The following is a 15,099-nucleotide window of genomic DNA, read 5'->3' on the forward strand; positions in this document are numbered from 1 at the left end:
TACCAAGTAAAATCTAAATTTCTTACTTTCTTTTAACTTTTTCCTTTTTCCTAGTTGTTTGCAGCTTTCTTTCCATTATTCAAAATTAACTAATTTTCAGATTATTATTGCTCTAACTTAAATACCAAGTACTATTGTGGATTTGTGGGAGTATTTCGCCTAATATAAAGAGTCCCCTCAAAATAAAAGAAATTAAAAAAATAAAAAGCCTGATATTAAGAGATTTTAAGATTCAGTACAGAGTCAAAACAAATTCTTTCTCCAAATTTACCTCGTCCAATTCCTACTACTAGAATCCCCGACGTTTTTTTTTTCAAATTTCCGACGCTAAACTTAGAACTCAAATAGTAAATCAAACACTGAAGATGGGATGCAAAGGCGAAGGCGATGGCGGTTGGCCAGCAATAGGAATCGATCTCGGAACCACTTACTCTTGTGTTGGAGTTTGGCAGACTAATCGTGTTGAAATCATTATCAATGAACAAGGAAACAGAACGACGCCTTCTTGTGTCGCTTTTACTCAAACTCAACGCCTTATTGGCGACGCTTCCGTCAACCAGGCTACCACTAACCCTACCAATACCATCTTTGGTACTTTTTTTTTTATATATATTTTTTAATTTACTGCTGATTGAGAGTTTACAGTTTTACACTAATCATACTCATTAAATTTGGTTGTAGTTGGTTGAGAATTTTTTTTCCACAATAATAGAATTTTTGCTAGGTTAATTAGTTAATTTTGTGTTGTAGTGAACAAGATAATAGACTGTGTAGTTGATTTAATAGAATTTTATTTAATGGAACATAATGTTACTACATTTTTTATTTTTATTTTGAGGGGACATAATGTTACTACATAGGTGTTCTTTTGAGAATAATTAAATCTAAGATGAAGCTTGTACTCTCAAAGTCAATTTTCATTTATGTAATCATTGGTTCTAATCAGTTTTTTTTAATGAAAGATTAATCCAAAAAGTATGAAGAATGTTTAAGACTGAAGAATCTATGTCAATTTCACTTTAGTAAGTGCATAATCTTTCTCTGCTTTTAGCTTTATTTAAAATCTGACCGAGGAAGGTGTATGGACAATAGGGTGGCAATTCGGGTCATCAGGTCAGGTTCAGGTCAGATTTTGGGTCAATTTTGGGTTGTGCTTAAAAACTATCAAAAATAGTTTAAAACTTAATATTATTACGATATATGAAATTTTTGTCAAATCGGGTCGAATTCGGGTTGTTTAGGTTTGGTTTCTCTTAGTAACTTCGGATCGGGTTCGGGTCGGGTCGGGTCAGGGATTGTCAGCACTAATGGACAATGCCTAGTCTTAATAGTTTGTAAGTGAACTGTGGAAGTGTCTTGAGGAATTAAGGAAGTGAATTATTTCAGACTTATATGTTTATTCATCTCTCAATAACCTTTCAAAAGTTTAATATTGGGTGCTAAATTGCTAAGGAACAGATAATATTTTGAGAAAATTGCATCATGTTGCAACAATGTGCATTAGTTTGTAGCTATTTATTAAGGGCATTTTTTTTAAAAAAAAATTGCATGGTCATATACTTCATTTTCTTCTTTTATATTTACATTTTCCATTCACTTTCTAGTTACATTCTCTAATTTTCCTATATATTACAGAAGCAAAGAGGCTTGTTGGAAGAAGATTTACTGATGAAACAGTGCAAAGTGACATAAAACTCTGGCCTTTTAAGGTTATTCCCTCTAAAGACAATAAGCCGATGTTTGTGGTCGCCTACAAGGGTGCAGAGAAGCAATTTTCTGCTGAGGAGATATCTTCAATGATTCTTATGAAGATGAAAGAGATTGCAGAGGCCTATCTTGGTTTGGAAGTGAAAAATGCCGTTGTTACTGTTCCTGCGTACTTCAATGATTTGCAACGTCAGGCAACTAAAGATGCTGGCACCATTGCTGGACTTAATGTATCGCGTATTATAAATGAGCCTACAGCTGCAGCCATTGCCTATGGCCTTGACAAGATGGTTGGTGACAACAAAGAGATTGCAAAGAACGTGTTGGTTTTTGATCTTGGTGGAGGGACTTTTGATGTATCTTTGGTAAGGATTGAGAACGGTGTATTTGAAGTGAAAGCAATAAGTGGGAACACCCACCTTGGAGGAGGGGATTTCGATAATAAAATGGTTAACCACTTTGTGGCCGAGTTTAAGAGGAAGCATAAAAAGGACATGAGTAACAACCCTAGGGCTCTTGGGAAGTTAAGAGCTGCATGTGAAAGGGCAAAAAGGATCCTCTCATTATCCTCTGAGGCTACTATAGACATTGACTGCCTTTATGAGTATACTGATTTCAAATCGACCATCTCCCGTGCCAAATTTGAAAAGTTGAACATTGATTTGTTTACAAATTGCATGGATTGTGTAGACAAATGTTTGACGGATGCCAAGATTGAAAAGAGAGACGTTCATGATATTATCCTTGTTGGTGGATCAACTAGGATTCCGAAGGTACAACAGCTGTTGAAAGATTTCTTCAATGGAAAAGAGTTGTGCAAAAATATTAACCCTGATGAGGCTGTTGCCTATGGTGCAGCCATACAAGCTGCGATCTTGAGTAAAGCACGTATAAATAATGACTGTGTGCTGATAGATGTCACCCCCTTATCTCTAGGCATTGAACTTTATGGTGGTGGTCTATGTGTCGTAATTCCAAGAAACACAACCATTCCTACAAAAAAGGTACGCCATGGACTTACAACTCCCCGGAACAATATGACTAGCTTGGATTTTGATGTGTATGAAGGGGAGAGGCCTATTGGGAAGGAAAACAACTTCTTAGGCGGGTTTACTCTTTCAGGGCTTCCTCCTGCTCCAAAAGGCGATATAATGGTGACTGCCACCTTTGAAGTTGATGCCAATGGTATTCTGACTGTATCAGCAACAGAAATGAACACCGGAAAACAGGACAGAATTACCATTACTAACCATAGTGGGAAGTTGTCAAAGGTGGAGCTGGATAGGATGGCTAAGGATGCTAGGAATTACTTAGCTGACGACATGGAAAACAAGAAGGCGGCCAAAGCAAGATTTGCCTTAGAGAATTATGCTGATAACATATTGGATTTGGTGCAAGATAGTGAGAATAAAGTTCATGAGCAAGCCAAGAAAATGATAGAAGATGCTATTGAGAAGACGATGCAATGGCTGGACTGGAATTGCCATCTTGTCGAGGCTTGTTTGTTTGAAGAGAAATTGAAAGAGCTTGAAGGCATTTGCAATCCTCTTGTTGCACAAATGCAAATGACTGAACTGGAAGGTCGCTGACTGCAGGTCCTGCCATTCATCCTGATATGAATTAATGTACAGGTCATCGAAGTTGGTTAATTAACTACGGCTTTTGCTTATTTTCCTGGCCTCTTCTATGATTTACACGATTTTTTTAGCTTAATGTTTGGTATGATTTACTGGTGTTGCATATGATCTATCTCTGATGTACTAGTACAAATCAATTTGAGCAATTTTCTAGCAATATATAACATTATAATGCTTGCTGCTGCTTTTCTCTGCTTTGTACTACAATGTTTAGGTTCTGCAGATGAGGAATTAATCTGATTTAGTCTTCAAGTGTGTTGAATGAACACTTCTGCCAATTCACTACTTCAGCTGCAGTTTATACAGGATGGTCTCCCCTCTTTCTCTAATCTCTCTCTATTCTCCTTTTTCTTTTTTTTTTTCTTTTTTTTTTTTTTTCCGGTTATTTTGGTAGACTTTTGGGTAATTTAGTAAAGACTGTAGTAGTAATTCTTTTACTCGAGTTACTCACTTACTTGGTTAGGGTAGTAATTTTTTCGAGTTACTCGGTTACGGTAGTAATTTTTTCGAGTTACTCGGTTAGGATAATAATTTTTTTCAAGTTACTCGGTTAGGATAATAATTTTTTTCGAGTTACTCGATTAGGGGTTAATTGAGGGGTTCATTCAGTAAAATAAATCGAGGGTTAGTTCGGGGTTACTTGAGGGGTTACTTTGTCAAAGGTTACTTGAAGGTAATTCGAGTACCCCTGACCTACTAACTCTAGTAACCTAGCCAGTAGCCACATAGTACGACCATGAAAAATCCCCTTTTAGATAAAATAACTTAAAATTTTCATTATTCATACTTAATTGCATATTTTACATTTTCTATATAGTATATTTATTTGATCCTTGATGATTAAATTTTTAAATATAATATGTTACATTACTCCCTTTGTGCTTTTTTAAGTGTTACAGTTTGACCGGCACATAATTTAGGCAATTTAATTGACTTAAATAAAAAAAGAGATAAGTGGGGTAGTTGGAGTATTAAAAAATTATAAAAGAAAGATAGTGGGGTTAATAGTTTATTGAAAATTAGAGGTGTCAATCGGTTTTTCGGTTCGGTTTTCGGTTCGGTTTATCAGATTTCGGTTTGTAACGGGTCGGTTTATAACGGGTTTAAGTAATTAACGGGTCGGTTCAGTTCGATTTTAAATAAAATCGGGTCAGTTCGGTTTGGGTTTTTTTAACTACGGTTTCTATTCGGGTTCGGTTCTAATCAGATCGGTCTGTAATCGGTTCGGGTCATAATTGGTTCGGGTTGAATTCAACAGTTTGAAAATGGATTTTTTCAGTTTTAAGCGGGTTTCGGGTCAAAACAGATCGGGTCCTAATCGGGTCGGGTTGTAATCGGTTCGGGTTATAATCGGTTCGGGTTTAACTTGGTCAGTTTGAAAACGGGGTTTTCCAATTTAGAACGGTTTTCGAGTCAAAACAGATCGGGTCCTAATCGGGTCGGGTTATAATCGGTTCCGGTTGAACTCAGTCGATTTAAAACGAGTTTTGGTTCAAAACAAATTGGGTTAAATCCTAACTCACAAAGTCACAATTAATTAATAAGGGTCATAAAACAAGTTGGGTTGATTGAATAGTGAGTTAAACAAATCAAGTGAGTTAGGATATAATTGAGCAGGTTATGAAGAATTGGGTAAAATCCTAACTCACAAAGTCACAATTAATAAGGATCACAAAACAAGCTGGGTTGATTGAATAGTGAGTTAAACAAATCAAGTGAGTTAGGATATGATTGAGCAGGTTATAAAGAATTGGGTTTATTAGGTCATATAGTACATATAACAAGTTATGACTCATACATTTATACTCATACACGAATTCAAATCAAATGACTTAGGTTACGACTCATACACGAATTCAAATCAGATCAAATTAAAATCGAGTTATGAGTTAAACAAGTTAGGTTGAATAGGTAACGAAAATTAGAACAAGTTGAAATTTGGTTTCAGTCATAAATATGCTCGGTTAATTAATATGAGTTAAAAATAAGTTGGGTTAATTGAATAATGAGTTGAAATGAGTCAATTGACTCAAGTCATAATCAAGTCTGGCCATATAGATAATGGATTTATCGGGTCATAAAATATTGAAATGTACGGGTACTAAACATGTCAAAATTGAATAAAGGTTTAAAGACAACATTGATCGAGTAATGAATTAGAACGAATTGAGTTGTAAACTTGTAATTGGTCAGGTTATAAACACGTTATATATTTATAGTAATAATTATAATTTATACTTTAATTTTATTAGTTATAGACTTGAATTTATATTTTGTTTTAACTAGCAAGTTAGTAAGTTACTAATAACAGTAAGCTAGTAATAGTTAGTTAGTTAGTTTGTTTGTTATAATCTCTTTAATAGTATTAAATTGAGTTATAATTTATTAATTCTCATTGGCCACTCGATAAAAACACGGATTACCCCCTCATCAAAACACCCTCACAACCGCTGATTAAACTCATCCTTAATCCAATGGCCTTATTCATCTTCCCAATAATGAAACCTAATACGTAGTAAAAAAAATCCCCTAAAAAAAATAAACCTAATAAAAAAAAAAACCCTAATCAAAATCGACAAACTTCAACTCTGCTTCAATTTTTTTTTCATTCAAATTCTATAATAAAGTTATCCTCTTCAACTCTCCTTCAATTATAACTTTAATAGCACGGTTCATCACCAATTCACCACCCAATCAGGCGATCAGCAAGAACTCACAAGGAACGCGCCTCCGCTACCCACCAATACGCAGGTAATAATTGAACTTTGAAAACCCTTTTTCTTGTCTATTCTTTGTGTTGCTAAATTTTGCTTGAATCTATAAAAACCCAGAAGTGAATTCTTGAATATAATGCAATTTTATGTAATTCCCACAAAATTTGGTAGTGAAAGTAAATTTTGGGTCTTTGAGACATAATGTCGAACAGGTGGTGTGCATATTGTATTAGATGTATACATGAATTCTTAGGTTTTAATTTGTGACAGCTTTAAGTGATAAATTAATTACATGTTTATAGCTTTAAGTGATAAATTTGGGTTGCTCAAAATAGGTTAGTCATTGTGAATAAGGAGCCCATTGCCGGAGAAGTGGTGCGGTATGCTCTCAAAACAGAGGGGTGGCAGCGTGTGTAGTTGTGTACAAGAGAGTGGTAGGTTGAGAGGGGGAGGGTGTTCGCTGGGATGTTGGGTGATGTGAAACAGAGAGCATTTGATTTTTATAGCTAGAAAGAGAATAGGTAGAAAAATAATATGTTGCATCATCTAGAAGTAATACAAAGGTGGGTTGTGGGTATGTAAAGTATGTCCAAGGAGAAATTAAAAATGATGTGATAAACTGATAAAAGTGATGATACAAAGTTTTCAATGAATTGAAATAATTAAGATATAATGAGTGGCTGGAAACATGAAGCCATTTTGTGGAACCTCTTCATCTTTGTTGTATACTACGTACTATTTATTTATTTTTATTTTTTATTATTATTTTTTTTTTTTGTGGAAATTTAATCTTCAATGTAAATTTTATAACACCTGAAATACTTTGGAGAAATGAAATTTTGACGATTAAATAACTAATTTTATGTCCTTTTTCTGGTTTTAAAGTGATGGATGGTCAAAATGAATTTGATGATGAAAGAGACTCATATTTTGAAACAGTGGAGTCTCAAAATCAAACAGTAGAGAACCAATGCGCTACTGTCACTCCCCCAAGTTTACAAGTTGCTAAAGGTAGAGGCCAAGTGTCTAAAGGTGGACGAAGAGCAGATATTTGGAAACATTTTGTTATGAGTGAAATTCTTGATGGTAAAATACCTAAACCAGGTCAAAAACCAACTACCACTTATGCTACGTGTAACTATTGTGGAGCACTTATCAAAGCAGAATCTGGCATGGGTACTTCAACATGTAGACATCATTTTAAGATATGTCCTCATGCACCTAAAGAGGAAATAGATTCTGCTGATCAATCTTCTTTTGATCAAAAAATTTGGTTGAGTAAGTGGTCTAAAGCTGTTATTTGTCATTCATATCCTTTGCGAATGGTTGAGCATAAATATTTCAGGGAAGCAATTTCTTACTTGAATAAGAATGTAAAACATGTTTGTAGGAACACTGTTCTTAAGTATTGTATTGTTGAGCATGACCAATTCAAAGCTTTGTTGTATGATACTTTGGGTAAAATTAGTAGCAAGGTTAGTTTTACTTGTGATTTGTGGACTGCCTGTACTAATCGCGGCTACCTTACTTTGACGGCTCATTATGTGGATAATGATTGGGGTCTCAAGTCTCAAATACTGAATTTCAGGTATTGTCAACCTCCCCATTTTGGTTTAGAGGTGGAAAGATTTGTTTTTAATTTGATCAAAGAATGGAACCTTCAAAATAAAGTTTTCAGTATGACCGTTGATAATGCCCGTTCTATGGATGTGATGGTTGGCTTTCTTAGGAAAGATGTCATGAATTGTTCTCCTCTTCCTTGTGGAGGCAAATTTTTCCATGTTCGCTGTTGTGCTCATGTCTTGAATCTAATTGTCAGAAAAGGTTTAGAGTTTGTTGATGAAAGTGTTGATAAGTTGTGTGAAGTGGTGAAATATATTGATGGCTCTGATTCTAGGCTCACTCAATTTGAGCTAGCTGTTTCTGAGGTTGAGTGTGTGTTTAATGGTAAATTGCGCCTTGATGTTGTCACTCGTTGGAATGCCACATACTTGATGCTTCAAAAAGCTTTACAAGCTAAGCTTGCAATCAAAAGATATATCAGTAGGTTTTTGGGGGTTGATTATAAACTCACAGATGATGAGTGGGAGACTATTCAAAATGTTTGCGACTTTCTCTTGCCATTTTATAACATTACCACTTTGTTTTCTGGTTCTCAATATCCTACTTCTAATTTGTATTTTGAGAATGTGCTTCTTATTGAGTATTATATCACCGAAGCTCATAAAGACCCTAAGCTTGCGCCTATGGCATCAATGATGTTGGAGAAGTTTGAGAATTATTGGGAGGATTATTCTTTAATTCTTTCAATTGCTGCTGTTCTTGACCCTCGTTATAAGATTCAACGTGTGAGGCAATTATACAACTTGTTATACGTTGGAGAGGCTGTTGACGCAAAGGTAAAAAGGGTAATGGATTCTCTTATTGAACTGTACTCTTTCTATTCTGCTCAACAACCTACTTCTAGTTCAAGGGAAAAATCCAGTACACCATTTAATGAATTTAATAATGGTGATGATGATGGCGGTAGGTTTCTTGCATTGTCAGCCGCATATAAGGTGAATATTTGTTTGAATTAGTTTATTAATGATTTTGCATGTCTTATCTTGTATTAATTGATTAAAATATTTTTTGTCATTATTTTAGAAGTGTGGTGCTATCGATGATGATGATGATTCAATGGGGAGCCTAACTGTTGATCTTGATGCTTATTTGGCCCTACCTCGAAAAAAAGTAGCAAAGGGAGAAAATTTTGATATTCTCCAGTTTTGGAAAGGACAAGTTGAGTTGTATCCTACATTATCTCGTGTTGCTAGAGATGTTTTGGCCATTCCTATAACATCTGTTGCTTCTGAATCTTCATTTAGCATGGGAGGTCGTGTTTTGACGAAGTATAGGAGTGCTCTTCTTCCCAAAAATGTAGAGATGTTGGTAACCACTCAAAATTGGTTTCTTGGTTATGATACCGATATTGATGAAGATGTTCTTGAAATTGGTAAAGAAGTGTCAACTGAAACTGAAAGTGCAGCATCAAATTAGTATTTTGTTGCCTCTTCCACTTGGTGCCACTAACTTGCTGGTTATGCTCTTGTTTCTTTTTTTCTTTTCTTTTTTTTTTTTTGGCTTTTGCTCTATTTTTTTGCCATGGAATATTTATGATTTCTTATGTTAGTTATAGTTATGATTTCTTATTCACATTTTATTTTAGTTACTCCGTCTTTAATTTTAGAGGAAGAGATGTTTGCTTTGTTTTACACCGTGTTTTTTACTCTTTAAATTACTTCTTCCTAGGGAAGAGTTAGAGTTGCAATTGAGCAAGGCACGTACTTATACATCTGTTGATCTTGATGTGCAGCTGATTTTTTGGTTGAGGTTCCTGATGCATCTGTTTCTGCTGCTATTTTTGGTTGCTGCTACTCCACTGCCTTGTGGATGTTCCTCTAGTGATTGAGTGTGGTTGCTGCTGCTGCTCGACTGCATTGTGGATGATTTTTGTTTTATATAATTTCTGCTTAGTTTTCTAAAGTAAATTTGCTAAGTGGTTGGTGTTTTTGTTTACTGATTTGTGGATCTTACTACTACCTAATAAACAGGTTACTATTGTCGCAGGACTTCGTATAAATTCTATGGTTGATACACTCTTGTTTTGAGAAAAACTGATACTTGGGGACCTTGTGTTTTTGATCAGTCACCAAAAATGACAAAGAATTGCTTTATTTATCTACAATGAAAGTCTTAGAACTCTTTAAACTGAAGCTAATGAGAGCCATTCATTTGTGATTTAGCCTTCATCAGCCATTAGGCATTAGATTATTCAGTTACCAACTTACCATACATTGACAAAATTAATTTTTCATAGGTGATTTTATTAATATGTTACTAGTTTTGTTTCACCTCAAGATACTTTAGTTACACTTTACTTAGTCTCTCAATTTACTTTAGTTAGTCTCTCAATTAACTTTTTACTCTTACCAAGTTAATAAATTATGAAATAGTCATGTTGTCGTCTGTTTACCAAAGTATCATGATTTGAGTGTTTTTTTTTTTAATTTATTTTTTATTTTTTATTATAATAAATATAATCTAAAGTTAGCTATAATTTTCAGATTTTTTTTAATACAATATATATTATCCAATAAGCCATTACTCATAAAAGGAATTTATATAGGGTTAACGATTTGGTCATAATAGGTTATGGACTTATGGGTTATAAATTGATCAGTCATAATCGGTCACAGGTTGTAAACAGTTCGGTCATAACCGGTTACAGGTTGTAAACGGTTCGGTCGCAATCAGTTAGAGGTTGTAAACGGTTCGGTCATAACTGGTTATGGGTTATAAACGGTTTGGGTTAATCAGGTTTTTGTCGGGTTTTAACAGTTTCGGTTTACACTAGGTCGGGTTACTATCGGGTTCGGCAGTACTCGGTTCGGGTTGTTCTCGGTTTCGGGTTGCATCGGTTCGCTTGAAAAACGGGTATGGTTTCTTAACAGTTTTCAAACATTTGGATCGGTTCACTTTCAGGTTTTATAAAATCGGGTCGGGTCAGTTTACGGTTATAACATAACGGGTTGTTAACGGTTCGGTTCCTTTTCGGAACAGTTCGAAACAGTTCGGAGTCACCAGTTCGGGTCGGTTTTTGACAGCTCTGTTGAAAATTAATGAATGTGAGGGAAAAGATATCATAAAAAAAGTAGTAGTGGGTTGGGGTATGACCATGAAAGAGAGATATTATATTTTAATATAGCTTTTTGTCAAAATAGGAAGTGTTACACTACTTACACTTATTAAAACACGACCAGATTTGGTAAGTGCAACACTTAAAAAAAAAAACACGGAGGGGGTATAATTTCTACAACTCTGCTTAATGGAAAATGTTATATTAGAAAATTTGTGAGGAAGGTCCTCTTAGGTAGAACTTTTTGTTTGAAATGTCCTTTTATAAAAAAAAGAATAAAAAAAAAAGGTTTTTCTACAAAGTAACCTTATGGTATTGGGTTTTCTAAGCTGTGCCCACTCTTCTAAGAAGTTCCACATTGTAACCCCATGGTACAATTAGTAACTCTACGGTAGCCTTGCCGTTAGTTTATCTTTAACGGCGTTTTGTTTTTACAATCTTCCAGCATTTTACTTGGCTGTTAGTTTTGGTGGCAATTTTTCCCTCCGAATTTTCCTAACCTTCTTCCTCTTATTTAAGGGGCTGTTCTCATACGATTATTTTCAGTTCACTTCAGTTCTAATAAGTTCAGTTCAATTCAGTTCAGCTCATTTTAGTCAATGAGAATAGGCCATAAGTCCTACTTTCCCTTGCTATAACCCCCTTCCTTTTCTAATTGTTTTATAGTTCCATTGTAGTGTTCTTCATTCACCAATTATCATGTCAAGTGCTCGTTACTCGTTCTCCTCAAATTTGACTTGTGGGTTGGAAATTTTTAGTCTACTATGCAATTTCTCACCTTCCATACTTGCGAAGCTTAAGATCCTTATTATACGTAGAAAACACAATATCATAGGAATTTCTAAGCTTAAGATTCTTTTCTAACAGGGTTACTATGTAGAAAACCCCTCAAAAAAGGCATAAAAAGGTATATTATGTTTGGGTTATAACGACTAACGAGGGTCCTTTGACCATTTTTTGTGTTGTTTTTTTTTTCGGCCAAAAAAAAAAGTCACATAACCACTTAAAGTTCCTTTTTTTTTCCTTTCTTTTTTTTTCAAAAAAAAAAAAAAAAAAAAAAAAAAAAAAAATCCCCTGTTTTCCCACGTTTTCCCCTTTCCCCCCTTTTAAATCGATCCTAACTTCTCAGTACTTTTCCCACTTATTAAACCCTAATTGAAGTATTGGGACTAATTGTATTCAGAAATTAATTTTTGATTAAGAACTTTGCTATATATTTCAAACTTGTTTTTTGAATCCATTTTGTCTCAAAGCATTTTGTTTGGAAAATGGCGAAATGGCCGGTTATAGGCATCGATTTAGGGACAACATACTCATGTGTAGGAGTGTGGCAGGCACAACAAAACCGTGTAGAGATCATTACTAATGACTTGGGAAGCCGTACGACGCCGTCTTGGGTGGCCTTCACCCCTAACATCCGCCTTGTCGGCGAGGCGGCAAGGAACCAAGCGGGAAAGAACCCTTCAAACACTATTTATGGTTTGTTATTAACTTTTTTTTTTTTTGGTTGATGATGTGCTCCCAATTTTTAGCATGTGATTAAATAGTTGCTTGAAATGTTGAAAGTTTAATGTTGTAGTATATGTTTTGTGTTAGGATTTCAATTGAATTTCACCGTTGATCAAAGAATTATAGGGACTTGTTTGGTTGACAAACAAATTCACGAGAATTTTAATTTCCTAGGAAATGAATATATGCATACTTGTTTAGTTGCCAATAATGTAGGAATTTGAACTTCCTAGGAAGTCCTACTTCCCACAAAAGGGAGGAATTCACTTATCTAGTACTGCCTAGGTAATTGGAACTTCCCATGAAAAGTAGAAATTCTTACATCCAACCAAACAATTTTTGGGAATTCCTAAGAATTATAATTTCATAGAAACTGAGATTTCATGGGAATTGCTACTTTCTAATTCCAACTAAACAAGGCCATAGTTTTTATGTTCAAGATTTGGTTTGTTAATTTAGATTTTCTGTATAAATGTGGTATTTGTGTGAGTTTGATTTGATGGTTAGATTTCCTGAAAATAAAGACACATTATTTTGCACCTATATAGATCAGAGTTTTGGCTCCAAATTATAGTGGTAATCTCTAAATTTGCTTAACATTAAGCCTAAACTGTACAATATGCAGTTACATTAAATTAAACCTATAAGATGAATATGTTATTGTAAACACTAATAAAGTAATATATTTAATACACTATGTTATTAGGTGCAAATAACTTGTTTTCCTTAGTGGGTAAAAATGAGTTGATGTATGTCTCTTAAATCTTAACTTGAGGTTGAAAATGACTTTGTGTACGATTACAGTGTCATAAGTTCCTAATTTCTTGTTAATGAGTATGTACAGACGCCAAAAGGCTCATAGGTAGAAGATTTAACGACGAAAAGCTTCAAAAGGACATGAAGCTCTGGCCTTTTAAAGTAATTGCTTGTCCTGATGGTAGCGATGGAAAGAAGCCCATGATCATGGTCACCCATCAGGGTGAAGAGAAGAAACTTGCTCCTGAAGAGATATCCTCAATGGTGCTCGCGAAGATGAAAGAACCTGCAGAGGCCTATCTTGACTCAGAAGTTAAAAATGCTGTTGTTACTGTTCCGGCCTATTTCAGTGATGCACAACGTCAGGCAACTAAAGATGCAGGACTCATTGCTGGACTGAATATCATACGAATAATCAACGAGCCAACAGCAGCTGCGATTGCCTATAATTTTGACAAGTTTAAGAGCAATGAAGTCACCCCTAAGAATGTGTTGGTGTTTGATCTTGGAGGAGGGACTATCGACGTTTCTTTTGTCACTATTAAGAGAAACGTTGTGGAAGTGATTGCTGTAGGTGGTAACACCCACCTTGGTGGAGTTGATTTTGACAGTAGAATGGTGAGTCATTTTGTTGCGGAATTTAAAAGAGAGCACAATAAAGACATTAGTGCCAATCCTAGAGCTCTTGGGAGGCTGAGAGCAGCTTGTGAAAAGGCTAAGAGACAACTTTCGTGGACTACTGAGACTAATATCGAGATTGATTGTCTGTTTGATGGAATAGATTTTTCATCTACCATAACTCGTGCTCGATTTGAGAAGATGAATATGGATTTGTTCAGGGATTGTATGGATGTTGTTGAGAAGTGTTTGAAGGATGCCAAAGTGGGAAAGAGTGATGTTGATGATGTTGTTTTTGTGGGTGGTTCGACAAGGATCCCGAAAATTCAGCAAATGTTGCAGGACTATTTTAATGGAAAGGAGGTATCCAAAAGCCTGAACCCGGATGAGGCTGTTGCTTATGGAGCAGCCATTTATGCTGCAATCTTGAGTGATGTACGACAAGATGAGCAATTTTCGCTTGTTGATGTCACTCCTTTATCTCTCGGTGTTGGGCTAAGTAGTGGTGCTTTCAGAGTTGTGATTCCAAGGAACACACCGATCCCTACCAAGGTAAAGAAGAACTCGGTCACTGTCTCTGACCGCCAAACTAGGATGAGGACTAGTGTGTATGAAGGCGAAAGTCCTATTGCTGAGCAGAACAACTTCTTGGGTGACTTTCTTCTTACTGGCATCCCTCCGGCACCAAAAGGAAAAATCAGGGTTATTGATTGTTTCAGCATTGATGCCAATGGTATCTTGACTGTGACATCAACAGAAGAAAAGTCTGGTAAGAAGAACCAAATCACTATAACAAATCACAAAGGGAGGTTATCAAAGGTGGAAATTGACAGGATGTCGAATGAGGCCAAAACGTACATTGCTAAGGATAAGGAGCAAAAGAAGGCCGCGAATGCCAAGAACACTTTGGAGAATTATATACATGAGATGGAGGATGCCTTAAGAGGTAGTGGAGAGAAGATCGGTGCAAAAGACAAGAGGAAGCTTGGGGATGCCATTGATCAGACTGCACAATGGATAAAATGGAATACCATCCATGCCGAAGCTTCTATGTTTGAGGAAAAAATCAAAGAACTTGAGGGCAGTTGTGCTCATATCATTGCAAAGCTGCGTCAACAGCTGAAAGATGTTGGTGAAGCTAGTTATTCTCGAGCCAAGATTGAAGTTGTGGAGCTCGATTGACAGAGCTTTGGTGTGAGTTGTGAATATCTTATCTTTGTCTAAAATTAGTTTGTCGTGTTAATAGACAAATAGTTTGAATTACTTTGTCAACAGTCTATGTTGATGCTTTTATTTGTAAGGGGTTTTGATAATGGGAACCTGACTACTTTTTAATACTTCTGATTTTAGTACTGTTATAAGCCTCTTTTAGATCCTTTTATGTAGAAATCCGACTCCATTTAGCAAGCTTTGTTGAACTATGCTACTTGTATTTTGGACCTTGACAGTGAAAAGGCAGAGAAACAAATTTGCAAAGAGA

General features: G+C 35.5%; 2 protein-coding genes across 2 annotated transcripts; both read left to right on the forward strand.

Annotated features, from left to right (window-relative positions):
- Positions 1 to 365: 365 nt before the first annotated feature.
- Positions 366 to 6,475, forward strand: LOC145613654 (heat shock cognate 70 kDa protein-like). The gene is made up of 4 exons (XM_081668741.1): positions 366 to 591; positions 1,636 to 3,271; positions 4,758 to 4,787; positions 6,394 to 6,475. The coding sequence occupies exons 1-4, from the start codon at positions 366 to 368 to the stop codon at positions 6,473 to 6,475; spliced, it is 1,974 nt and encodes a 657-aa protein (XP_081524867.1).
- A 5,529-nt stretch (positions 6,476 to 12,004) lies between these two features.
- On the forward strand, positions 12,005 to 14,801 carry LOC145613655 (heat shock 70 kDa protein 18-like). Its single transcript, XM_081668743.1, has 2 exons — positions 12,005 to 12,215; positions 13,090 to 14,801. Exons 1-2 carry the CDS (start codon positions 12,005 to 12,007, stop codon positions 14,799 to 14,801), a joined length of 1,923 nt encoding a protein of 640 aa, XP_081524869.1.
- Positions 14,802 to 15,099: the final 298 nt, after the last annotated feature.

This window comes from Chenopodium album, chromosome 25 (genome assembly GCF_948465745.1).
Source record: "Chenopodium album chromosome 25, dcCheAlbu1.1, whole genome shotgun sequence".
Lineage (NCBI taxonomy): Eukaryota > Viridiplantae > Streptophyta > Magnoliopsida > Caryophyllales > Amaranthaceae > Chenopodium > Chenopodium album.